Source organism: Pan troglodytes, chromosome 13 (genome assembly GCF_028858775.2).
Source record: "Pan troglodytes isolate AG18354 chromosome 13, NHGRI_mPanTro3-v2.0_pri, whole genome shotgun sequence".
In the NCBI taxonomy this organism is placed as follows: Eukaryota; Metazoa; Chordata; class Mammalia; order Primates; family Hominidae; genus Pan; species Pan troglodytes.
Window position 1 is genome coordinate 113,936,276 of NC_072411.2, and position 27,421 is coordinate 113,963,696.

The window sequence follows — 27,421 nt, forward strand, 5'->3', positions numbered from 1 at the left end:
GCTAATTGGCAAGAGTAACTGCTTATTATCCTTTTGATAAGAACATAGTGAACATTTTCTAGCATTGTTAGTAATTAGACAGTGTGCTCTTTCAAATACAATAACAAAATCTTACTTGAATGCTTTTTTTTTTTTTACAAAGAACAGTGTATTGATGTTTTACTCTAGTAATTTTAAAAGGAAAATCTTAGAAGTATAATTAAGATTTTCTATTTTCTGATTACTCAGAAGAATAGCGACTTCACTATATTCAAAGTTACACACTTTATGGTTCATACCAAGCTATGGTTTAATGAAATGTGTCGCGGAATTCATTGATTTCCCAGGCTCCCAGACCCAAAGGATGATTCTTCTAACTTGGTAGGCTGCATTTTGTTTGTAAAAGCACATTTACTCAAGATAGCATGGGATGGGTTAGGAGTGCACAAATTAAAGGTGAAAGTATGGGAGCACGAGAAAGTAAGAAAATCTGCCACCTTAGTAATATTTTCTTAAAATAAGGTAAATCTTAATTTATAATCAAAATTCATTTTCTATAATATACAACATATTAGAAATGATGACGATATAAAGTCTGTTTATTTTATAGAAATCCAACATTTCTTACGATGTTATAGTAAGTAAAATGCTTGCTTCTGTATTTTGTTGCTTTATCACAGTTACCAGAGAAAAACAAATAAAACAATATATTAAGCAAACACTGTTTTATTCTCCACTGTGTGATATACCTTCCATTCCCTACTTATTAACTCTTTGGCCTGCTTCAATTCTGGACTCATTATAAAATTGGATGATGTTGTCATCCAGAGAGTTCAGTTATTAGCAATTAACTATAGTTCTGAAATTACCTTTTTCTAGATTCATGTACAATGGGGTGGATTTTTCTACTGTCAAATTTCAGAAACATAAAAACCAGAGATAAATATAAAAATGTGTATCCTTTTTGGCTTCTTTGTGCCAAAAAAATATATTCCCCATCACCAGGTATTTTTCCCCTGAGCCATTAATTTAAACTTGATATTTTTTGGAATTTTTAAAAATACTAAGTCTGCTACTTATCATAAAGCCAATTTTAAAATGTTTTAATTTAGAAGAGAAAAAAGAAAAATAAATATATTTCAAGGGATTCTCAAACATATGCTTTTTATCTGCTTATGATTTTGAGATCATTTCTAAATTCTTCAATGTCTAGCCTCCTGTTAATAACATAATAACTAATTTTATTCCTTCCATATCTCCCAATGGTTGATGTTTTTCTCACAAATTTTTAATTCACCACTTTAATAAGGTAAATTTTTCTTCTGCATAAAAAAGAAAGCTCTTGATATTTATCTTTCCTTTTTATACCCCAAAAGGCATTTTTTCATAAAATAAAATTAAATATTGTATCTTCACATTACATGTGTATATATTAATGTCTAATATAAAACTATTTTTAATAGGAAAATAAAATGTTTAGCAGTAATAATATCTAATACATGTATAGCTCGCTCTTGCTCTTTTTCTTTTTTCTTCTTTTCTTTCTTTTTATTTCTTCTTTCTTTTTATCCTTCCTTCCTCCCTCCTTCCCTTCCCTTCCTTCCTTCCTTCTTTCCTTTCTCTTCTTTCCTTCCCTCCTTCCCCTTCCCCTTCCCCCCTCCCTCCCTCCTTCCTTCCTTCCTTCCTTCCTTTCTTCCTCTCTCTCTTTCTTTCTCTTTCTCTCGTTCTTTCTCTTTCTCTCTTTCTTTCCTCACTTTGTTGCCCAGGCTGAAGTGCAATGGTGTGAACTTGGCTCACCACAACCTCCACCTCCTGGATTCAAGTGATTTTCCTGCCTCAGCCTCCCGAGTAGCTGGGACTACAGGCATGCACCACCACACCTGGCGAATTTTTGTATTTTTAGTAGAGACGGGGTTTCACCATATTGGCCAAGATGATCTTGAACTCCTGACTGCAGGTGATCTGCCCACCTCGACCTCCCAAAGTGCTAGGATTACAGGTTTTAGCCACTGTGCCCAGCTATGTGTAGCACTTTCTTTGAGCCAGGCCTTCAATGAAGTGAATACTATTATCAATTCCATTTTAAAAATGATAAAACTGAGGTATAGAGACAATAAATGATCTCCGTAAAAGTCAGATAGCAAAGAGTTCTGCTGAGATTAAAACCCAGGCCATTTGGCTCTAGATTGTGCTCCTGAATAATATGTTATATAGGGTATACTTCAGTAAATCATCCAATTTTCTTATGAAAATTAATCACAGTTTCATTATTTTTATTTTTATTTATTTATATATTTTTTGAGAAGGAATCACGCTCTGTCGCCCAGGCTGGAGTACAGTGGCGTGATCTTGGCTCACTGCAACCTCCACCTCCTGGGTTCAAGTAATTCTCCTGCCTCAGCCTCCCCAGTAGCTGGGACTACAGGCACCTGCCACGATGTCTGGCTAATTTTTGTATTTTTACTAGAGATGGGGTTTCACCATGTTGGCCAGGCTGGTCTCAAACTCCTGACCTCAGGTGATCTGCCCACCTCTGCCTCCCAAAGTGCTGGGATTACAGGCGTGAGCCACCATGCCCGGCCAATATTTTCTTTATTTTGAAAGGAATCACGGTGAAATGAAGAGCCTAGACTTTGAAGTCAGACAGGCATTGGGTTCAAATCCTTAATAGGATTTTAGTAGCTCCAAAACTGGAAATATCATTTAACTTTCTTAATGTATGTATACTCATCTGCAAATGCAGATGATTATACTTTACAGGGTGGTTGTAATAACTAAATTAAACAATATAGCTAGGTTGAGAGATAGAGTCTGGCACCTTTTAGCTGATTTGTTAGCTGATCAGCTAAAGTCAAAAAGGAGAGATGGCTTGTTTAATAAATTATTTTGGATCCATATTGCAATCAGGAAATTTTTAAAATGCTATGCCAAAACGTCAAGATGTGTTAAAAATTTCAATATTGTTTTTAAAGCACTGGATGAAAAGAATTGTCTAAAAATACAAGATCGAACAATTGGAAAAGAACAATCTAGTCACTTAACTATATAAAAATATGGTTTGATAAACATTAGTTTATCAAAAGACAAATTATTCAAATTACCAGTAAAAGAGGAACTTATTCCCAACACATTTAAAGAACAAAATTTAATGAATTTAATTTGTAAATAGTTCTTTCAAATTTAGGAGAAAAAGAACAACTCCCAAATTAAAAATGAAAAAAGTTCACATATAAAGCAATTTACAAGATTTAAAAAAAGATAAATTAATCATGTAAATATAAAATACTTCTTTTCTTCTTTCAGATCACTGAAATTTAAAACCATAGATAATATCCAGTGATTTAAAAAGTGGTGGAAAATGTTACTATCCCACAGTGTTTGGAACAAGGTTAATTGATTTAGTATTTTTGGAAGATGACGTGGAAATTAGTGAGAAAATTTTTATGTAGCGTCATTTACACAGAAATTCCACATCTAAGTTTTTAGCCTCAGGAAATAATTGTACACTACAAAATGTTTCATAAACTAGATACACATCATGGCAGTAGTGATAATATAAAAATGGAAAATAATTTAAAATACAATTAATATGGTACTAGTCCAGCATACTTCTATAAACAGCTTTAAAAAGGAATGAGGAAGGTCAGGCATGGTGGCTCACACCTGTAATCTCAGCACTTTGGGAGGCCGAGGCGGGCGGATCACCTGAGATCAGGAGTTCAAGACCAGCCTAACTAACATGGAGAAACCCCGTCTCTACTAAAAATACAAAATTAGGCATGGTGGCGCCTGCCTGTAATCTCAGCTACTAGGGAGGCTCAGGCAGGAGAATTGCTTGAACCAGGGAGGCAGAGGTTGTCGTGGGCCAAGATCGTGCCATTGCACTCCAGCCTGGGAAACAAGAGTGAGACTCCGTCTCAGAAAAAAAATAAAAAAAAAAAGGAATAAGGAAGAGCTCTATGCTCTATCTATTGAATGGGAGATGCTTATACTATATTAAGTATAAGATATAGATGGCTGAATGGTATTTAAATAGAAATGGTATGATCCCATTCATATATGAAAATATATATTTCACTATCCTTATCCATACATATGAAAAATATATTCACCAATAATTATATATAATGTAGTTTTAAAATATTTTTATATATTTTTGATTGGTTTTATATTGAACAATGAGAAAGGTACTATTAAAATTGTAAAAATAAAAATATTTTTATTTTGAAAATGAATAATGAATTTATCTCTTATTCATGTTGGGTTTAACAGTATCTTTATAAATATTTTTAAGACTTGAGATATATAAGTTCAAATAGAACTCAGATTCTAAAGGATTGGTGTAATATTTATCTCTACACTGTTTATATTTCAGTGTTAAAAATTTATGCTTAAACATTTTAAGAAACTTCAAATGCTTTTATAAACCTACTCTAAAACTTCTTCCACCTAACACTGTAATTTGGCTACTATCATAACCACGTAAATGATAGATGCCCAAAATATTCTAGCTTTTCATGTCCCAGAGTTTCCCTCAATCTCAATCTCTTCAAACCATAAAGTCAGCTTTGAAATTTTTGACTTAAAAGAGTAAGATTGCTCTAGCCACTGTTACCCTTTATAGATGAGTTAACTTTTTAAAAAATTGTCATTACTGTTTTAAATCATGCTGAATTCCAAAAAACACCATCACATATGAAGGACTGCCTTTTCATTAAGTTCATAAGCCAACTCCTAGATTTAGATAAGTGTATTTCACGGTGACTGCATGTAAATGTAGGTGAGCATGTAAGGGTGTGTATGCATGGATATGTTTTCTAGGTGTGTATATATGCATGTGTGTTGTATGTGGAACTACATACAGACATGCATGCTGATATGCATATATGTTTAGGTGTTGTAGTGAACATGTGCGTATGCTCATGTACATCTTGTGTGTGTATGATATAGCAAGACAGAATATCTAAAAATGAAACATTTACAGTGCATTTAAAATGAAGCAAGCATTTAGACATTCCCATTTACAAAGAGTACTGGGGATTGTAAACATCAGCAGCATCTCTGAGGTCAAGTTTACAGGGTAATTATATTTCTGAAAATGGAGGCATATGGAATTTTTATGGATCTGGTGTGCTGTGAGACTGAAGTCCAAATTTTGATAAATGAATTTCATGCAAAATACATTTATTCTAAGACGTTAAAAATGAAAAATGATATGCTTGATACTATAGCACCACAAAACTATGTTTCTCCTAACTGCTTCATTTTTTTCCCCAAACTGCAAAGTCAATTCTTATGCACAGAACAAAAAAAAAATATGCCTATGGTCTGAAAAGTAGCTAACCTCAATCCAAGAAGCATAACACTGAAAGTTTAAACACATTTTATATTTTAGCTTATTATCATTGTCATTATTCACTCTCTTTTGGTCATTTGAAATGTTTAGAAGTTTTAAAGAGGGGTGAAATAACATTATATAATTTATTGAAATATCCCTTTTTCCCATCTTGCTTCCCTACATTTATTTTTTTTGCATTTTCTTCTTCCCATTTGCTTTTTAATTCAAGTATAGAGAGATATATGACATATGAATTTTGTAGGATTTGTAAACTGATTAAGTGCATCAAAGAGGAAGAATGTTTTTTTCTGATTCTTTTATATATTTCTTTACATTATTTTGAATTCACAGTTAAATTTTTGAAAGGTAGTGGTACTAATTTTTTTAAGGATGTGGAAGGAAACGAGAGTATAACCCTGATTTAGGGAAACATTCATTAATTGGTGTTGAAGAAGATTCTATCTTATTGCCATGAATCATCTACTTTGGGGCATGTACACACACATATTGTGATATGGGGTAAGAAGCTTCAGTATTAAGGAAAAAGCAAAACAAATTTTCTTTTAGGAATCAGTAATGTGTAAAACCAAGGAAATAACACAGGCCAAATGAAATAATGAATATCATTCAATATAACATGCATATTTTGATACACAATTAGATTTTACATTTCATGATTCTATGTGGAACATGAGAATGAGTAAGAACTTAGGTTCACTCTTAGCAGGAACCTCATGTTGCAATAGATCTCCTTTATTTGGAAATATTTTTAAGGATCAAAAAGAGCTAAAATATAAGAGAATTCCTCACAAATTGTAAGTTATATTTTATGAAGATTGGTAGACTGAGCTGCCTTAAATTATTTCTGGAACAAGATGGGGTCTTAATAAATCAATTAATTCACTGACAACTCAATAAACAAATTATGTTGCCCTCTTAAGAGTTTATAACTTTAAAAAAGTCTTCTATTTATTCACACACACACACACTCACACATATACATGCACACACAAACTCAATCATTATTTATGTGTACCCTTATGATTGTTTTAATGGAGAGATCAAAGAAGTAAGCAAATACTGTGAGAGCAGAATTTTCTAGGGTTCTGCCATTTAGAATGGATTGATTTTGTGCCCACAACAAGAATATTCATTTGCAAACAGTTCATTTGAGTTCGGAGTCTTTTTATTCAGTATTTACCATGAGTCAGATGGTTGTACTCATAATAGTGGTACTCATAGGATGGAGGAAAGAGTAGTATTCAGTAGAAAAACAGGGAAGAATTAAGCATAAATCAATGGAGTATCAGTGTACTCTATAGGAATGGCATAGTCATGTGCCTACAAAAGCATTATTTGCTTCAGAGTAAATAAGAAATTATTAAATGAATCAATAAGTAGCAAAATAGATGAAAAAATGATATACATGTCTACATAAATGCATTAATAAAATAAACTTTCCTTCTGAAAAATAAAACACCTTGAACAAATACTTCTTGAATAGTAGTTTTTACATGTTAGAAAAATACGTCTTCATTTTTCTTACCACCTCTAAATGGCAAAATTCTGTTATTCTTTTATGAAACTCACTGAAACCAAAAAACAAACAGAGAATTCAATAGGGTGGACCTCCACAAATTGATTGGATCCTTGAAATTACCTGGGATGCCGATTAAACATGTAAATGCCCAGGTTTTACTTAGACCTACTGAATCCAAATCTCCACAGGAGGGTTCTTAAGATCAGGCAAGACGGCCTGGCGCGGTGGCTCATGCCTGTAATCCCAGCACTTTGGGAGGCCAAGGTGGGCGGATCATGAGGTCAGGAGATCGGGACCATCCTGGCTAACACAGTGAAACCCCATCTCTACTAAAAATACCAAAAAAATTAGCCGGGCGCGGCGGCGGGCGCCTGTAGTCCCAGCTACTCCGGAGGCTGAGGCCTGAGGCGGGAGAATGGCGTGAACCTGGGAGGCGGAGCTTGCAGTGAGCCGAGATCTCGCCACTGCACTCCAGCCTGGGGCAACAGAGCGAGACTCCGTCTCAAAAAAAAAAAAAGAAAGAAAGTCACTTATTCTGATTATTTTATACCATGTTGGTAATTGTAATAACTACCTTCCTTTTTAAGGGTTGGGATAACAGAGCAACAATTCTGACCTGATGTTATTTTTAATTGTTTGGTCCAAAGAAGAATGGGAAAAAATTAAAGTTTCTATGTTTTAAATGTCTGAGTAATGTACTTACTACAATTTTCAGCTTTTCTATTGTCCCGGATTACTATTCTTTGGTTGATTGTGCTGAAGAGTGTTGTCCAGTTAATGGTATGATAATAACACAGGTTGCTGTTGTCAGTAATATAGATGTTTCCTGCGCTGATTTCCTTCAGGGACTGGAACTGTAGAGAGGTGATGCCCTGTTGCTTGAGGATAAGCAAGGACAGGCCACTAAGGAGGGGGAAGTGAGAAAACGGAACCATGAAACGCATTCCGGAGTAAAATAAGGCTGTCACACTTTATTTTAAAAAGAATGTTAATGGTGTATAAATGGAAACTGAATCAATAAATCTGTGTTTAGAATATTGTTTTTACATGCTATATACAGTTTTTACAGTAATAATTTGACCTCCCAAAGTAAAATTTCCATTGCTTACAGTTATGCGTATTGGCAGTGTATCTCTATTTCTGTGTATGTATTTACCACTGAAATATCTGCTCACTATCTTCCCACCCCAAGACTTAACTTTACATTGTTCAATGATGAAATCCTGTATTAACACTAAAGAAGTGTTTATAAAACAATTGTTCATCTACTCAAAATAAGACATTAATTCCTCTTTATGTAATAGATTTAGACATACTTTCAGAGTATGTCTAAATAATTTCAGAAAATGATTATAGGTATTTAGCTTTAATTTATACCTCAGACACCAAAGAACTGTAATAATTGAGGAATGTGTAAGTAAGGTTAGGAGATAGTAAAATGTAAAGAATCAAACTAAACTAAAATTAGAAAAAGAAAGCAAACTCAGATGCCTTGGGTATCTGGGGAAAAGGTCTCTTAAAGTTAAATAACAACTACCCTGTTTAGAATTGCTCACATCATGCACTCCATACTTGCAAAATACTAATATTACTTTGAGTGACAGACAATTGAAAAATCAAGGAAACTACTTTTATTTTACTATAGTCCACATTTTTGTAATTACTTACAAAAATTTTACTTATTTACTTTGTTTTACTTATTTACTTTTCCATTCTCTAAAGAATAAACATGCTTCCCACATTTCAATCAGCTAATGCATATTATTTTACATTTTGGAGATCAAAGCTTTCCACTTTTATTTATAGTTTTAAATATTCTTTGCTGTTAATATTTATAATTATTTTCCATGGTTGTCAGGGTGTGTGTGTGTGTTTGTGTGTGTGTATGCTCAATGATAAAGACTAAGATGTAACTCTTTCTCTCAAATTTTGTCCCCATCATAACTATCTTGAGTTGTTGATTACAATGTTAGCACAATGTCTTGACTGGCTTATAATATTTATTCAATGGATAGTAAAAGTTGTTTATATATAGCACTTTAATAGATTGTATCTTTCAACTATCCTTTCTTATTAAGCTCCTTTCTCCTTTACATTTTTAAAACCTCCTATAACTTTTAAATTTTAATAGTGAAATTTGATGTACTTTTTATAAAACATTATTAGAAAATCAATGATGATATTAAGTTTGGAGATATTTTGAACTTAAAAAACAAATTTAAAAAATTCTTATGCAAATTGACTTTTAATTGTTCATAAATAAGAACATCATACAGATGACATCAGAGAAATCTTTTACTCTTATAATGTGAATTTAAATTATTGATGTTATAATTTTATCAATGTCCTTCTAAACCTGAATTTTTTTGTCCATTTATTAACCAGCACTACATGTACAGTGGTGGACGAGTTCCTAAAACATCAGCCCTGTGACGTGTAGTTCAATTATAGCACCAGAGACAAGAACAGAACCTCCTGGCACAACAGCATTTGTATCCTATACACCCAAGCTATTAACAAGTCACACAACTCTTATCTTTTAATTGTGATAACATCTGATAAAAATGAAAGTTTCATTGGATTGTTCACATCATTTGCTCCATACTTGCAAAATACTAATATTATTTTGAGTGACAGACAATTGAAAAATCAAAGTATGTATTCTGTAATACCTCACACCATCATCGGAGGTATTTTTATTGAGCTTATCTTTGGAAATAAGGATGGAAGCATGATTTCCCCAGAATCAGTAAATCAATAAGAGTGATAGTTTCGACTTAATGCACACACAATGCTCCTCTTGAAATCTGTGAGCCCTGCAGCTTTAAACATATCCACTTACCTATAGAGTACTCTTCCACCAATGGTCACCAGGTTAGAAAAAACACTGAAGTCAGTCATGTTTGGTGGCCATGACTGTATGTTCAGGAAACCTACAAGTGAAGAGTAGAAAAAATAAATCAGAATATAATTGTCTTAGTATTAGTGCTGATTTTTCTTGAAATATGGTGAAAATGTGTTGAAAGTTGGGAAGTGAGAAAGGGGTAGTGAACATTTCTATTTTTTAAGCACTCTATTACATATGTATTCTTCCAAGATTGAGTGTCCTACCCAATAAAACTGTACATGTTGAAAGGTTTCAATGACTCAGTTTGATTTATTCTTATAAATGCAAAAATGTAGTCTAACTAGATAAAGAGAAAAATATAGTTTCAATTTCTCTGAAATCTTTTACCTCTTCATCTGTTCACTTATGACATCAGTGTCACCCTTGTATTCTAAGACACTTATATACATATCTAGCCTTTCTCATTAGATTTTGCATTATTTTACGGTAAGTCCATGTCTGATTCATATCTATGGGTCCCATATTACCTATAAGACAATGTTGAACACATTACATGCTTAATATGTATGTGCTAAATAAATGCTACATGTTACCTATTTTCAATAGTACTTCTTTTGAAGAAGTAAACAGAAAAACATAGGTTCAAAGATCAGTTGACACTTGCAAGAGTCGTAATGTCAAACTTTCAAAGATACTCATTTTGTAATTCCATGGGCTTTCAAAATGTGCATAAAAGCTAAAAAGACACCATCTTTAAAAATGAGTTTTTACAAACTAAAATCTGCTTTGAAAATTAGTTGCTGATTCCAATCTTATGTAACTTTTTTTGTTTTGTTTTGTTTTGTTTTTTGTTGTTATTTTGAAATGGAGACTCACTCTATTGCCAGGCTGGAGTGTAGCAGCGTGATCTTGGCTCACTGCAATCTCCACCTCCTGGGTTCAAGCAATTCTCCTGCCTCAGCCTCCTGAGCAGCTGGGATTACAGGCACGCGCCACCACACCCAGCTAATTTTTGTATTTTTAGAAGAGACAGGGTTTCTCCATGTTGGCCAGGATTTCCATCTCCTGACCTCATGATCCACCCGCCTCAACCTCCCTAAGTGCTGGGATTACTGGTGTGAGCCACGGTGCCCAGCCAATCTTATGTAATTTTTAAAAAAATTATATTGTTCATAGTGCAACAGTTGCAGTTTAAAAAATTACCTGTTATCTCTCTGACGGTCCGAAAGACATTCAGTTTCTCTGGGTCTATGGCTTCAATTGCATTGTAAGGGTCCCTAGAAAATCAAGAAGAGATGCAGCCAAATTTAAATTTTAATAAAGGATTGAAAATATGAGAAATGTGACAATATTTTATTCAAATTTAATTTTAATTAGCAGTAGGGGTGTTATTAATGCATGTTTAAACTAATCTGTGCTAGATGTGGAGGAGGAATAATAGGTGTTTTGTGGAAATTTTTGATGTCACGAAATATGAGATTTTCATCAAAGCCTATTCCAGATCTATAAGATTATTCAGCTTCAACTATTCTGATGAAATTCCCAAAGACAGCAAGCTCATGTATGAACCATTTTATATTATTTTGTTTTAAAAGTTTATTCTTGATTTGGAAGAATATATATAGTCTAGAAATACATTATATTATAGTGAGAACAACTGGCATTTCCACTCCTCAAAGAAGTATACATTGCTATTAGTACCTGGAATTCATAAGAAGGACAGAAACAAACACAAATAAAATTGACATTTTTTTTCTGTAGCTCTACATTTATCTACTTGTGAATTTTCATAATATTTATAACATTGTCCAGAAGTCTCTCTTCATACAGATTACTTAGAACCATCTTGTTCCTATCTAGCTTATTCATATTCATGTTTATAACACAGGAACTATTCGCTTCCAAGTATATGAATTCAAGCAAGACTTCCAGTTTTTTTTAAAGAAATCCACAGTAAGTTTTAAAATTTTATTACATTAAAAGACATTTCATACTATCCTAGGTAGAGACCTCATATTAATATATACCATTTACAGAGAGATTAAATTTTATCCATTGGCTACTTCTTCAAGACAGATCAAAACTTCTAAGAACAGTGATCTTAGGCTTTTTTAGAAGTATGTATCTACCTGTAGCAGCCAAACAAATTTTATTCTTACTGTGGACATCTCTTTTTTTACCAGTCTCTGAGAACATTCCTTTTTGGTATGGCGAATAACCATTAGTGATCCACTATATGCAGCCTTAATAGGGCTATCAATCAACATGTTCCACAATCCCCTGACAAACAGATAGGCATATGGCCTATGTCCTGGGGATTTGTGTCTGAATCCATTGGCATTTATTCATGCCAGCATCCAAGTCTTGAAAAGAGTATCAGTTCCAGCAACCTTGATCTCTGGAACCACCTTGTACTGGCTTCCTGAACTTGGTTCATCAGCATATTCTTCTCTACTGGAAACCATTCCACATCTTAAAAAAAAAAAAAAAAAAAAAAAAAAAAAAAAAAAAAAAAAAAAAAAAAAACTTTGCTTGATTAAATTAGTGTTTCAAACTAAGAAGTGCAATCAATACAATGTACTGCTAGTTTAACATGGAGTGCTTTATACTAGGCTCAAATACTGGATATTGCTGAGGTTGGAGAAACACTATAAATGTGTTTCCCTATAATTCACACATAAACTATTGATTAAAATTTTCTCAATGTCATATTAATATCTCACAAAAGCTTAAAGTCTCAATTAAATGTTCTAGCAACTTTCTCTATTTACAAGCAAAGATATATGGAACAAATAACTATGCTTTTGATGAACATGAAGCCAAAAATGAAGTGTATCATGTAGGAAAACTCTTGCCTTCACTTCTTAATGTGCAAAGAATTTTGTATACAGAGGAAATACCAGCTCTGCAGTATGAGAATAAGCTTTCAACATTTGTTCTTTGATGAAAAGCAGAGTATAGAACAGCTCAGGTCGTACAAGCAAATATCCTGGCTTTATTGAGAAAAACTCAAAATTCAGGGCAAGCACACAATAATGGGGCCAGTCCAAACCTTTACTGAGAACACTTCCATGTTGCCAGGAATGAAATGAATTCTGGAATGTTAACATGAAGCCCAGTGGACCACAGATATTTTATACAGTTAATTTTAGAGACTCAGGACCCTTGTCAAATAAGTTGACAGAATTCCACTCACTGATTTCAAAGTATGTCTTGGGAGTTGCATCCTATAGCCACTCGAAATACATAGTACTTTAAAACAGTTAACTTCCCTAACTAAATTCAGAGCCATGCAAAAGAACATTATGTCTACCCTGTCACTGTGTTTGGTGATCCAAAATAAAGCTCAGGAAAAAGAGAGAGAAACATATTTTCATTTCCACTGAAATCACTTTATTTTATCATCGAGCTTATTATTTCCCTTCCATTGTCTAGCACCATTGCAGGCTACTATGTAAACCCTTTCTTGCCAGTGTTCTCATTGTGACACAGCATGAACATGCTTATTTGGTGAGCATTTTGTTACTCTAAGCACATGCACATCAATAATGTAAAACATAACAAAACATGAAAGAAAAGTTTTCCTAACGATAACCCTAAGCACTAAGCTTTCCTGCAATTCCCATTCTAAATAAGAAAATGAGTACCTACTGCTATTTCTGGCAATGGTACTCTTGTACTATAAACTAAACATGCCAATTAACTTTCTTGAGCCTAATTATATATTAAAATTTTAATTGATGAATTGCCAGTAAATATATTTTGTGGAGAAACTTGTTTTTAAAAAGCATAACAACCTCATTAAATTATTATTTTTGCATTTTATCAGTTAAAAACATCTCAGCTATTTTAATCAAACCATATGACCTTATTAAAAGCTGGTTAGTAAAATATTATGGGTAATGGAAATTGAGGTAAAACATTTCTTTAATTCACTGTAAGTTTTCTGCTTATAATACTCTGTATTGTTCACCTTTAAAATATCTCTATCTTTATACACACACACACATACTCACACAAACACACATTACATTCATGACCACACTTGTATCTATACATATATAACATGTCTAATTCTACTGAATTAATTCTATAGCCATACTTTCCTAAGATGAAACAGAAAGGCTTCAGAATATATGTTTCATGCTGGCATGACAGTGAGAATAAAGAATACATCATAATTCATTTATATATTTGTCCTGGAAAATACCTTATAAATTATACTTGAGACCCAATTATAATTATTATTTTAAATATTCCAGGTTTAAGTGCTATGATTAAAGACAAATAATCCCCTGAACTAAGAAGCATGACTCATTGTAAGGAAAATTTTGCCTTTATTTGGTTTCCAAAAGAGTCTATATAAGACTATAATCAAGTCTATAAAATTAATATTTGTTGCACAACATGCTGTGCTATAAACTAGACATAGGCACTGTGATTTTTCCTTTCCACTGCCTTCTTCTCCTCCTGTTTTGTTTTTTATTGATTTTCGTTTCTCTCTGTTTCCATCCTTCTCTCTCTCTCTCTCTCTTTCTCACTATCTTTCCCTCCTTCCCCACACTTCCAACCTTCTATTTTATACCATTTGTTAAGGTTTACAATATGCCAGGCACTGGGCTGAGCAATTCAAAACAACTTTTGTTTTTAATCACCACAACAAGCATAGGAAATAGGTATTTATTGTTAATCCATTTCTCAAGTTTTTTTTATTGGAGGAAACCTAGTGTTTGACGTGAGAGAAAGCCATGCAACTCAACACAAACCCTCCGTGGTGGAGCTGCAAATCACACTCCAGTCTACTCTGGATCAAATTATCCAAGAAGAAATCCTAACTCTCATTTTCTAAGTTTATGTTTAAGACAAACTTGGTTTACCTTTCTACTTCTAATCCATGTAAGCTGATTTTCCATAAGTAATTTTTCACCTGGATGAATGAGCAATATTTTTCTCCTTAGAAGTCTGGGTTAGTCTAAAGTGGTATTCTTCCCATAAACTTGTAAATGCATGGTCCTTACTGCCTGATGCATTTTTATTCATTGGACTACCTGTTTCCATTTTTTATTGCATTTATTTATTAAACTTTCCTCCACTCTGGGCCGGAGGTGACTATATATATGTGTGTGTGTGTGTGTGTGTGTGTGTGTGTGTGTGTGTGTGTGTGTGTATATATATATATATGAGAGAGAGAGAGAAATTTTATAACTAGTAGAAATCTAGAGTTTTAATAATTATGTTCTATGATGAACCAAGACTAAAATAACTATTCTGAACCTCACTAGATAGAATATTTTTGAAACCTTTCTACCCATGTTTTATCTGTAAGAATTTTAGCCTTGGCAGGTCACTTTTGGTGGTTTGCAATCTTTCTACTATCACAAAATTCTTGCAGTGTTTCTCAATGGGGGCAGCACCACCCCACGAACAGGAAGTTGGCACATCTGGAGAGCTGTTTCAGTTGTAACAGAGACTGGGTGATCCTATAGTTTACAGCAGTTATCACAAGGTTGTTAACTGTCTCTTAAATCAAAGGATTGAGTCATGTTTTATACAACCTTAAAATGTCCTACTAGACATTTAGGACCTCATATGTGCAAACTTCATGCTTGGTCATACTTTGGCCAGGTATAATTCCCTAGTTGTGTTGCTCCAATTTCACTTGATCTTAGCCAAAAAGTCGAGAAGCAATTTACTCCAATTTCAATGAAAGTCATTTCCCTCTTTCTTTTGTCATATAACAATGTGTCTGGCTAGTGGTTTTCTATTCCAGTGGTCAGCTGTTCCTCTGCTTTTTATTTCCTGGTACTTCTTACACAAAAATGCCTTCTAATCTCATTTTTCATAAATCCAAACTTTCATATAATTGGAAACTTGGCATTCCCCTAACAATATTTTACTGTACCTTACTTTTTTGTATTTCTTTTAAAATTACAACTAGAGAATTATAATAATTAAAACAATATATATTTAGGTTATATTATCTATAAATTTTATTTCAGAATTGAAAAGTGGCAATTTTTTAATATATAAAAGTGGAATGTTGCGCCTGATAAGGATAAAAACCACTTGTCTAATGCAATTCATGTGAATATGATTTCAAATCATTCCCCACAGTGAGGCTTGAGGCTAATTCATTTATTATTTCTAGGTGAAAGCACGCAATGTGAGTCAAGTGGCTCTATCTTCTTATTTCTCAGAAGACATTATTAGCATAATATAATCTTACATTCATGTGGTATTTGGTTTTAAATATAGTCAAATTGTGGGTATATTGCTTTACTAAATGTCATATGTGCATTAAATTATGAAGAAGCACCTAAATATTGTCCCAGGTCTCCTATGCAATGGGGCAAGGAGGGTAAGACAGCAATGTAAATGGATTCAGAAGGCCAGTGGGGACTATGGTAAAGTTGATTAAGTGTGTCCCATTCAAAATGACTAGTGTTACTGATTTGCTTTGGCAATGTCCTCATCAAAATATCATATTGAATTGTAGCTCCTACAATTCCCACGTGTTGTGGGAGGGACCCAGTGGGAGGTAACTGAATCATGGGAGTGGGTCTTTCCCACGCTGTTCTCATGATAGTGAATAATTCTCGTGAGATCTGATGGTTTTATACAGGGGAGTTTCCCTACACAAACTGTCTCTTGCCTGCCACCATGTAAGACATGCTTTTCTCCTCCTTTGCCTTCCATCATGATTGTGAGGCCTCCCCAGCCATGTGGGACTGTGAGTCCACCGAACCTCTTTTTTCTTTGTAAATTGCCCAGTCTCGGGTGTGTCTTTATTAACAGCATGATAACTGACTAATACGGCTACCCAGTTCCAACAAATTTTTGCCATGTAGGAATATGGGCCGACAATTACCAAGTCTATACATTTTAAAAGGTAAGTAAAAAAAAAAAAAAAAGACATTTCTTAAGACAGATACAACAATTATGGGGTGGCAGCTACATACATACTATTATACTATCTAACATGGGGCTGTATTAAAAGCTACCTATTAAAATAAACAGACATTTAGCAATAATACATATAATAATTGATTTGAATGAAAAGAAACACTTTGTTCTATTGTTCTTGCCATTCCTATTTGGACATATTTATTCATAATATGTCAAATTAGTTTGCTTTTAGAAATGATCTGATACATGTTCAGAGTAAGATTTTGAATTAAAATATATGAGAGATATTCTTTATCTGTAGCCTGCAGCACTAACATTTAGGGATTAAGTAGTAATATAGACAAATAGATAACATACAATGTTAAAATACTGACATTCAAAGAATACAAACTTGTTTTCCAGTTAAAACCAGTAGGGGGTCCTGTAATGAAGGAGCCCAGATAAATCACGTTGCAATTTTTATTACCAAAATGAAATTCATTTAGCAGCATCTCTTACAGTGGTGCTAACTTCCCAACTTAAGGGAAACAAGACAAAAATAACACATCAGGACAAAGAATTTCTGGAAGAAGCTCAGGGGAATTTCAACATACTGATTAGTTTTATGTGAGACTTTTTAAGGATATTAATTCATGTTTTCTCAAGCTAATCAATTAGAAGTTTGAATGAATTTTCCCACCTCAACCAATGATACTTTTTTCCCTAAACATATCTAAAAATAAGTCAAGCTTGCTGAAAACTGTGGATTTGAGGAGAATGTCCTAAAATATAATTTAGTTTAAATACAAATTTATATTTTTGACCTTAGTCACCAAACTAAAGTTTGAGCACATTCCAAAACTAGTATACTGTCATTGCTGGTGAAATCAGGCCCCTGCTTTTGTTGGTGAGGAGCATTAATGAAAGGTGAAACTCTTCAGGTTCCAGAGGAATCAAATAAACAAAACTAAAGAATCTCTTCAGTTTTGTCTACACTTTGTAAAATAACTTGCACAAAAATTTAATACTGACCCATGAATACCAGTGACTAGAAAGATCAAATTCCCATTGATCTTGGTACAGTTTATGAATTTGTCAATGTTACTGGAATCCACAGTCTGAGCTGACATCAATGATCCTGTGCCAATGCCATCACAAGCTGTAGAAACAAGACTCAGAGTTAGGGGACTGAGAAACTTATTTTTGGCCAATAAATCATTGCATCTTCATTATAAAATAGCAGAGTATTTTTAATTGTAACATATAAAATATATTACAAATTTTGTTTTCTAAAAAGTAAAATAATTATTCATTCATTCAACATTCATTACTGGTTCTGCTTTAAAAACTTGTCCCTGCATTAAAATCAAATGACAATGACTCATCATAGAAATTACATTTTATATCAAGACCCAGTATACACACATAACATATACATAAGTCTTACAGAAATTTTATAAATCAATACTCCTCCTAACAACATAAAATTATCTATTTTCTACTTTCTTTGAAAATATCATTTTTAATGATTTTGAAATGCTGGTAACTTTAGCAAAATGATTTCATGGCCTACATACTAATGGTCTACAACCTGCAATTTTAAAAACAGTGGTCTAATGGAGAATATACGTAAATAAAGAGTTCTAATGATGTGAATTATAACCAAAATCAAGGGCCATCAAATATTTATGCTTAAATTGAACATGCTTTCTGAAGCTTCTAATTTAAACAAACAAAAAAAAACAATTTTTGTGTGTGGGTGGGGGTATGTATAGAGAAGGAGAGAGAGGGGATAAGGAAGAAACAGAGAGGGAGAGAGAGAAAACACCATCTAAAAGTAAGTCTGGAGTTTGTCCTTTTCTAGGGCACTCCCTGATACTTTGAAAAGTTTAATAACATTCAGGAGATTTAGACTTTATTTTCATCTTGCTTAATTTAGGTTTCATTCTGGTGAGGAATTAGACTGCCCACAGCTGGAAGAGATTCCTTCCTCTGCTAAAATTCTATGGCATGAATTATCTGATATATTTATTTTAAACTTATGGTAAAGTTTCTTGTCATTTCATAGATCTCATCTTTCAAAATACATTTTCAAGATCTGGAAAGTAAATTTCATGCCCCTCTGGATCTCTTTTTATGCTTAGCAGATAATTTTGTATATAGTGGCAAGCAACTAATATGTGTTGTGATGCCAACATAACCATGTGAACTCTTGTTTTTTACAAAGCTTTTAAGATTTGCTATTGACAGAATAACATGCAACTTTATTTCTGAGTTCCTATCAATGTTACATGTGCGTTTTTTTCTGGGCCATTTTAGTAGATAAAATTTGAACTCAATAATATACAGTGCTATAAAAGTTCATATTTTGCGTAACTGTCCAAAATTATGGAAAGCGTGTATGGGTAGGTTTGGTTGTGAGAGTGGGTTTATATTAAAAAGTTGGTCTACTTAAAAGTGAATTAAAAACCTTGTTATATAGGCCCAGTTCTAACTAAATAATCTGAGCTACCACTCACCTTTTGGGCAAATGTCAGTGCAAGGTTTACACATTTTAATCCCATTTTCTTCTACTTCCATCTTGGAACTAGGGCAGGCACGCACACAAGAACTGGAATCTACCACAAAGTTATCTGATTAAAAAAAAAAAAAGGTAAAATAAGCATTAATGTTAACATTCAGCAAACAAGTTCAAAACAAGATATTTTAGGGTTTAAAAATGATTAGCATCATTGATAGTGTTTATGTATCTTACCCTTAAACAACTCTTGGTTTAAATATCTCAACCTGAAATTGTATTTCCAGTCAAATGCAATGTGTGTTAACAACAACTAGTACTTGCTTGGTTACTGCTCCACATATTGAATTGCCCCCAAGATAGAGTAGATTTCTTTTATATACTTAGGAAACTACGTGACATTTAGCTTGTGTGTGTCAATAGTTCCACTTCATTTCATGACATGACGCAAGTTTGAAGTCCAAAAATACTTCAAGTCCATGAAGCACAAATGAAGCTTAAGTTGAACTGCCTTGGATCAGAGTATACTTCACATCCAGGAGAAAATGCTCAAAATGTGTTCTATTTTTCAATGGAGTGCCACAAAACCTTTCTCATATTTTTATATGAAGAAACAAAATAAAATTGGAAAGGGTAGTACTTTGGAAAAGGTATATCAAATAGACAAGGAGCAGTTTGTTACCCAATACTTGGATTAAATGTCTAGCAGTCCAGTGACCTGGGATATGCCAGAACATCCCCTCCAAAATAAAGGACAAATTATTGCACCTAAAGGCTCTCACAATAAGTAGGAAACACAATACCTGCTAGGCCACTCTGGTTTTAAAAGTAGCATCCTTCCATGCCTGGGAATATTGTTCTGGCACAATATGCAATGTTGTGGAATGCTTACAGCCTTGAGGGGTGCCCAAAGCAGGAAAGGCATATGATGTATATCTAGGCTGTGATGCAAGCAATTTTGCTACTTGGGCCATAAAACCCAAGAGGCTCTATGATATTGGAAGCATCTATAGTGGGAAAATACGCCATGTAGATTTATGGCAAGTTTCATCAGAAAATCACAACAGAGACTTCTAGGTTTTTAGAGCTAAGCTATGCCACCTGTAGCATAGGATTGCACACCATTTAATAAACAGCTTTTGACATGCTTCTGGGTCCTGGTAGAGATGGATCTTGGGTCAGACCTTATAGCCAGAATTGCCTATCATGAACAGGGTTTTGCTATAATGTCACAATGTCATCATGTTGGGCAGGTCCAAGAGCATTCCATTGTAAAATTAAAGTAGGATATGTGTAGGGGCAGAAGCACAAGTAAACTGCATAAGCAAATGGTTAAGAGCCCCCCATGCCATCCACCACTGGGCTGGCCCCTCTCAGTCATCTCAAACCTATGGCTGTGTGGGAGCTAAGAGAAGGCACTTAGGAAAAGCTAACAGAGTAAGACACAAAATAGACTAGGTATGTGGGTACTAGCTGAAAATGGATGGCAGCTTCTCTGTCTGCCATCTCACCTATGACTAGACTTGAAACACAGAGACAAGAGAAAATCTTACCAACGGGTATAATTCTAAGTAGCGAAATTGATTACTCATTTTGTATGAAAAGAGAAGTTGCTTGACCTTAGAATATATATGAAGTCATGAGCTTGTCCTGAGAGAAGAAATACTGGAAAATTTGGAAGAAAGGGAATCTGGGGCAAAGAATCCATGGGAGTGGGTACAAAGTATGGAAAAATTTGCATTCCAAGTCAATATCCACATGAAAGCATCCACCACAACAAAGAGTCACTTTGTTGAGATGATATCAAAGTCCAATCTTGCTTTCTTCCCTTCCCCAAAAAGTGCTGATTTTGAGACTACTCCTTAATAACCTAATCTCTATCTCAGGGGAATCCAACCTGCAACAGGTGCATACATGATATTAAATAGCCATTCTTTCTTCAAGGTCTTGTGATATGGTTTGGATCTGTGTCCCCACCCAAATCTCATGTCGAATTATAATCCTCAGTATTGGAGGTGTGACCTGGAGGGAGGTGAATGAATCATGGGGTTGGCTTCTCATGGTTTAACACCATCTCCCTTGGTGTTGTCCTGGCAAGAGTGAGTTAGCATGAGATCTGGTTGTTCACAAGTGTGTCACACCTCCTGCCTCTCTCTTCCTCCTGCTCTGGCCATGGAAGACATAATTGCTTCTCTTCACCTTCACTGTGATTGAAAGTTTCCTGAGCCCTCTCCAGAACCCCTCATGCTTCCTGTACAGCCTACAGAACCATGAGCCAATTGTACCTCTTTTGTTTATCAATTACCCAGTCTCAGGTATTTCTTTATAGCAGTGTAAGAACCAACTAATACATCTTGGGAAATGCGTTACAATGAAACCCTTTCACATTTCTGCCGAATGGAATAAACAAATATTATAATTAGTCTTATATCAGTTAGATTCAAGTTTTGCACCCAAATGAGTTTCAGAAAATGCATGTTTGGAGTTTTTAAATTTCAGAATTCTGGATTAGGAACTGTAGACCTGCATTTAGAAGCTTAATGTCCGGCCGGGCACAGTGGCTCACGCCTGTAATCCCAGCACTTTGGGAGGCCGAGGCGGGTGGATCACCTGAGGTAGGGAGTTCAAGACCAGCCTGACCAACATGGAGAAACCCCATCTCTACTAAAAATACAAAATTAGCCAGGCATGGTGGTGCATGCCTGTAATCCCAGCTACTAGGGAGACTGAGGCAGGAGAATTGCTTGAACCCGGGAGGTGGAGGTTGTAGTGAGCCGAGATCGTGCCATTGCACTCCAGCCTGGGCAACAACAGTGAAACTCTGTCTTAAAAAAAAAAAAAAAAAAAAAAAAAGGGCGGGCGCGGTGGCTCACGCCTGTAATCCCAGCACTTTGGGAGGCCAAGGTGGGTGGATCACGAGGTCAGGAGATCAAGACCATCCTGGCTAACACGGTGAAACCCCGTCTCTACTAAAAATACAAAAAATTAGCCGGGCCTGGTGGCGGGCGCCTGTAGTCCCAGCTACTCGGGAGGCTGAGGCAGGAGAATGGCGTGAACCCGGGAGGCGGAGCTTGCAGTGAGCCGAGATTGCGCCACTGCATTCCGGCCTGGGCGACAGAGCGAGACTCCGTCTCAAACAACAACAACAACAACAACAACAACAAAAGAAGAAGCTTAATGTCCTTGTTTTCCCAAGAAAGCTTCAATTTGGCAAACCAAGCCATGTAAGCCAGGCCCATCAGAGATTTAAATTTTTTCATAGACAAATACTGAAGTGCTTTAAATTAGCCTGTAGTTTGAGATACACAAACTAATCTAAGAAAGGAAGACTGTAAGTTACCACATTTAAAGTAAACAAGTCATGTAATTTCACACAATAGGTCTTCATGTTTAGCCACTTACTACAGTTTGGAGTTGACAACTTTCAGGTGAATCACTATAAGGGATATAGTAAAGAAAAGGGGAATTCTCTAATTCAAATTTTCCTGGTACTTCTGCTCTCACCCAACCCTTGGGCTTCAACCTAAGGACTTGAATAAAAGGGAAAGCACCAAAAAAACTCCAAGAAAGCATAGTTTTGACTGTCTTTGGGAAAGGCATCCTAATTTGAAGGTAGTAGATTAGGTAGTAGTATAATGCGCTTCTAAGAAAAGGGAAAATATCATTTAGCCCCATCCTGCAATACTGCCAAGCCCTCAGTTTTGTAAGGATGGTACATGGTGACATATAGGGTGACTTTAGATAAGAGGTTATTAGATGAAAAGGACTGGTGTGAATACTGAAATATTTAAGATGCAAAATCTTTGCTGTCTTGGAGTTAGTGTGTCTGTGACTTTAAAATGCTAATTAAGAGACATATTAAACACACATATATATACATAAAGAAGTCAAAGTACAATTTTTACTTTAATGGATATGAACGTGTTTCATAACAATGACTAGAATTGTGTTTTCAAAGCCTTTTTAAATAATCTACCCCTCTCGGCCTGGCGCGGTGGCTCACGCCTGTAATCCCAGCACTTTGGGAGGCCGAGGGAGGTGGATTAACTGAGGTCAGGAGTTCAAGACAGCCTGGCCAACATGGTGAAACCCAGGATCCACTAAAAATACAAAAATTAGCTGGGCATGGTGGCATGTGCCTGTAATCCCAGTGACTCAGGAGCTGAGGCAGGGGAATCGCTTGAACCTGGGAGGCGGAGGTTGCAGTGAGCCGAGATTGCGCCATTGCTCTCCAGCCTGGGTGACAGAACCAGACTCTGTCTCCAAAAAAATAAAAAATCTACCCCCCTCATCCTTATATCCTATCTCTTCGATTGTTATAATGGCTCTGGAAAGAAAGGAGGGAAGATATATATATATTTTTGAGACAGAGTTTTGCTCTTTTTGCCCAGGCTGGAGTGCGATTGCATGATCCCGGCTCACTGCAACCTCTGCCTCCTGGGTATAAGCATTCTCCTATCTATCTCCACTTCCCAAATAGCTGGGATTACAGGTGTGTGCCACCATGACCGGATAATTTTTGTATTTTTAGTACAGATGGGGTTTCACTATGTTGGCCAGGCTGGTCTCAAACTCCTGACCTCACATGATCTGTCTACCTCAGCCTTCCAAAGTGTTGGGATTACAGGCATGAGCCACCATGCCTGGCCAGAAGATATAATTTTTATAACCCACATCTTAAAGAAGAAGAAATAGAGAACAAAAGGTGTTATTTAAAAATCACATGACTAATAAGGGAACGAAGCCACAATCCATAGCCACCCTAATCCCATGTCCCTTATACAGATTGAGTATCCCTTATCCAAAATGCTTGGGACCAGATGTGTTTCAGATTTCAGAATTTTTTGGATTTTGTAATATTTGCATAAACATAATGAAATACCTTGGGGATGAAACCCTAGTCTAAAAACAATATTCAGTTTTTATGATTCCATATATCTTATACACATGACCTGAGGTAATTTTATATAATATTTTAAGTAATGTTTGGTGTGAAACACAGTTTGTGTACACTGAACCATCAGAAACAAAGGCATCACTATCTCAGCCATCAACATAGACAATCTGTGGTTGTTTGGCATCACCATCATTCATAACACTAAATTTATATACTACTGATGAGCAATCATATTCTTACACTTATTCACACATAAATATATAAAACTAAAAAAAAAAACATGGTATACCACTAACACAGTGAAAAGATAATGTGTTCGGAATAACTAGGTATCACAGTAGAATGACCAGAATACCTGTATCAGCTGTGAAACAACAGCAACAACAAATAATGCAGGCTTTTAGTGTCCATCTATGATGCTGTGTTTTGATTAAAAGGTTACAATACACTGTGTTTTATTTTCTTAGGTAAAAAGAAACATCAGAAACAGTTGAGAAACCAGGGAATGGGTCCTACAGGGATAAGGGGGCTTTCTGCTGGATGGCTTTTTAAAATGTTTCCTCCAGGGTCATTTGCCCATTAACAGTGAATTTTGTCTTAGAAGTCTCTTTTTGATTTTATAAACTCCCATGACTTCTTGTTCTGTTATGAATGCACCATGCTCTAGTCCTTCAGTGAGCCCATAACACATTTTCATCATGTCTTCTGTAGATAACTTTTTGTGCAATGTTAAAAACATTTTCATTGTCACTATTACCACAATTGCTTTGATTCAGAGCGACTTCTGCAATTTCACCATCAGTCAATGAAGGAACAACTCGTTATCAATGTTAAAAACTTCTGTGATATCCATTTCTTCCAGTTTACTGATGGACTCTGAAGGATTATTTTTTTCTCACCTGACATAGGGAATCTTTCCAAGTAACCACCTTTTTCCTGAACACAGTCATAGGTCAGAGGTTGTACCTGGCATGCAAAACTGTGTCTTTAGTTACTGTGTTCCAAGCATTGACAACAGCACATACAGCATCCTTCATGCTAAGCTTCTTTTGAAAACCTTCCCACACCCAGGCCTTTGTTCACTGCTGCTAGCATGCTGTTCAAGAAAGTGTTTTTGGCCAGGTGCGGTGGGTCACGTCTGTAATCCCAGCACTTTGGGAGGCCGAGGCGGGCTAATCACAAGATCAGGAGATCGAGACCATCCTGGCTAACACAGTGAAACCCCGTCTCTACTAAAAATCCAAAAAATTAGCCAAGCATGGTGGCACGTGCCTGTAGTCCCAGCTACTCGGGAGGCTAAGGCAGGAGAATCGCTTGAACCCGGGATGCAGAGGTTGCAGTGAGCCGAGATCATACTACTGCATTCCAGCCTGGGTGACAGAGCGAGATTCTGTCTCAAAAAAAAGAAAAGAAGAAGAAAAAAAAAGGAAAGTGTTTTTGTATTTACTTTTCATTGCTCTAAGCATAGTCTGTTTACATGGCTGAATTAATGAGTCACATTTAAGGGAAAGTACACGGCATAAACATTGTTTTTGATGAGAATTTCAGCTGCAGGATGAGTAGGACGGTTGTCAAGGAAAAACAAAATCTTGCAGTCAACATCCAGTCCAGCTTCCCAGCAATGAGCAGGAGGTGCTAGTATAAAATGTTTGGGTGAAGCCAATAAGAAAAGTTGTTCCCAGTAACCGATGCATTTTTAGTAGCATAATAATTGGTAAGAAATTCACTCCTTGGAAACTGAGGATGCAAGCTTTTGCCTATCACAGCAAGTTTACATTTATGTGTGCCTGCTGTATTAGCACATTCCAGCCCAGTCATTCTGTCTTTGGTATCCTTCATTCCTGCAGGGGCTGTCTAATGAACTGTGGTCAATGTCTTTCTGGAGGAGCACTGTTAAAACAGTGATGTTTCATCAGCATCACAGAATTGTCCTGGTGTCAGATTTTTATCAGTGATGACCTTGGCAAACTCAATGATGAATTTCTCCACTGCTTTGTGATCAGCAGATATTTTGTCACCGGGAATCTCTAAAGATTTAATGCCATGTCTTTTCTTAAATTTCTGTGTCCAGCCTGTTGAATATTTACAGTTCTCTTCAACTTTCAGTTCATCGTGCTGGATCTTTGCCTGTTTGATGATCAGCATACCATTATGTGGCTTATGTTCATCTACATGCTGACAAATCCACTCTTTCGGTACACAAGCAAGATCTTTATCATTAGCTTTATTCAGTGCTATTCTATTTTTCATTAACTTCTGTTATTCATTTTCAGCATAGAACAGTTTATCCTTCTGTTTCTTCAGGTCACACAAAGTGTTCCTACCAACACTGTACTCTTCTCTTCTCTATGATGTTGCATACTTACACCGTTCTCCCATTTCTCCAAAAGCTTGACTTTCTATGCTATACATAAACATAAATGTTTCCTCTTATTTTTACCACCCTTTCCCAGAGGGATAGCTGCAGGCCTTTTTGACATTTTCAACAATATCTCAACACCACAAAATGGCATTTTGGAAAACCTGCCATTGGTGTGTCTGGCCTGCACACGTGCCATTTTATTACCTGTGGGTGTGCTTCCCTTTGGAAATCTGGGTATGCATGGAAAAGATGTACCACAGTCGAAAGGGGCTGAGAGTGTGTGTATGTGTGTATGTTTTTTTCCCTCTTGGGAACACTAAATAAACTGTGTTGTGTGCATTTTGACTGTGACCTATCACATGAAGTCAGGTGTGAAATTTTTCATTTGTGACATCATGTCAGCACTCTAAAAGTTTCAAATATTGGAGCATTTCAGATTTTGGATTTTTGGATTATGGATGCTCAGCCTGTACTTCCTACTGTAACACATACACAAACTGAAGTAAGTCACGTTATATGTATAGCACAGACTATAAATAATTCTTTTAAATGAGTATATGGACACATATAGTGATTTTTTTTCAGCCTTTCCAATAGGAAATGTCCCATTGGTTACTCAAAGCAAAAAAAAACAAAAAAAAAATAGAGTCAAGTAAATATCAATATATTATCCTGAATACCTGATGAAAGTTAAGTCAGTCCTTTTGAATCCTCAGGATGTTATCAATTTGTTTAAGATCCTTTAACATACCCTTTATATATATACATGTTTTATTTAAGGTTAATTTGCTATTAAACATATATATATATGTTTTGTTTAAGGTTAACTTGATATTAAAAATATAATGCTAAGTATTCTAGTTATAAATAAGGAATAGAAATAATTTTAGGTAAAAATCCATTATTATTAGAAACAGACCCTATTCATTACATAGCTTGCTGCCACTTAACTAATTACTTTTTTGGAGAAACAGTATGATAGGCAAAAATATTGTGGTATAGTAAAAACAGAAAGAGGTTTTTGTTTGTTTGTTTGTTTTTGAGATGGAGTCTT

General features: G+C 35.2%; 1 protein-coding gene across 8 annotated transcripts in view; it reads right to left on the reverse strand.

Moving 5' to 3' along the window:
* ERBB4 (erb-b2 receptor tyrosine kinase 4) overlaps positions 1-27,421 on the reverse strand; it is a 1,163,457-nt gene that overhangs the window by 318,829 nt on the left and 817,207 nt on the right. For all 8 annotated transcript variants that reach the window (XM_001146866.7, XM_516067.8, XM_003309455.6 and 5 more), the window contains exons 8-12: positions 19,110-19,223; positions 17,623-17,749; positions 10,909-10,982; positions 9,700-9,790; positions 7,561-7,760 (exon numbers count right to left, since the gene is read on the reverse strand). In XM_001146866.7, the coding sequence (XP_001146866.3) occupies positions 7,561-7,760; positions 9,700-9,790; positions 10,909-10,982; positions 17,623-17,749; positions 19,110-19,223 (606 nt within the window). The remainder of the gene's footprint in view (positions 1-7,560; positions 7,761-9,699; positions 9,791-10,908; positions 10,983-17,622; positions 17,750-19,109; positions 19,224-27,421) is intronic.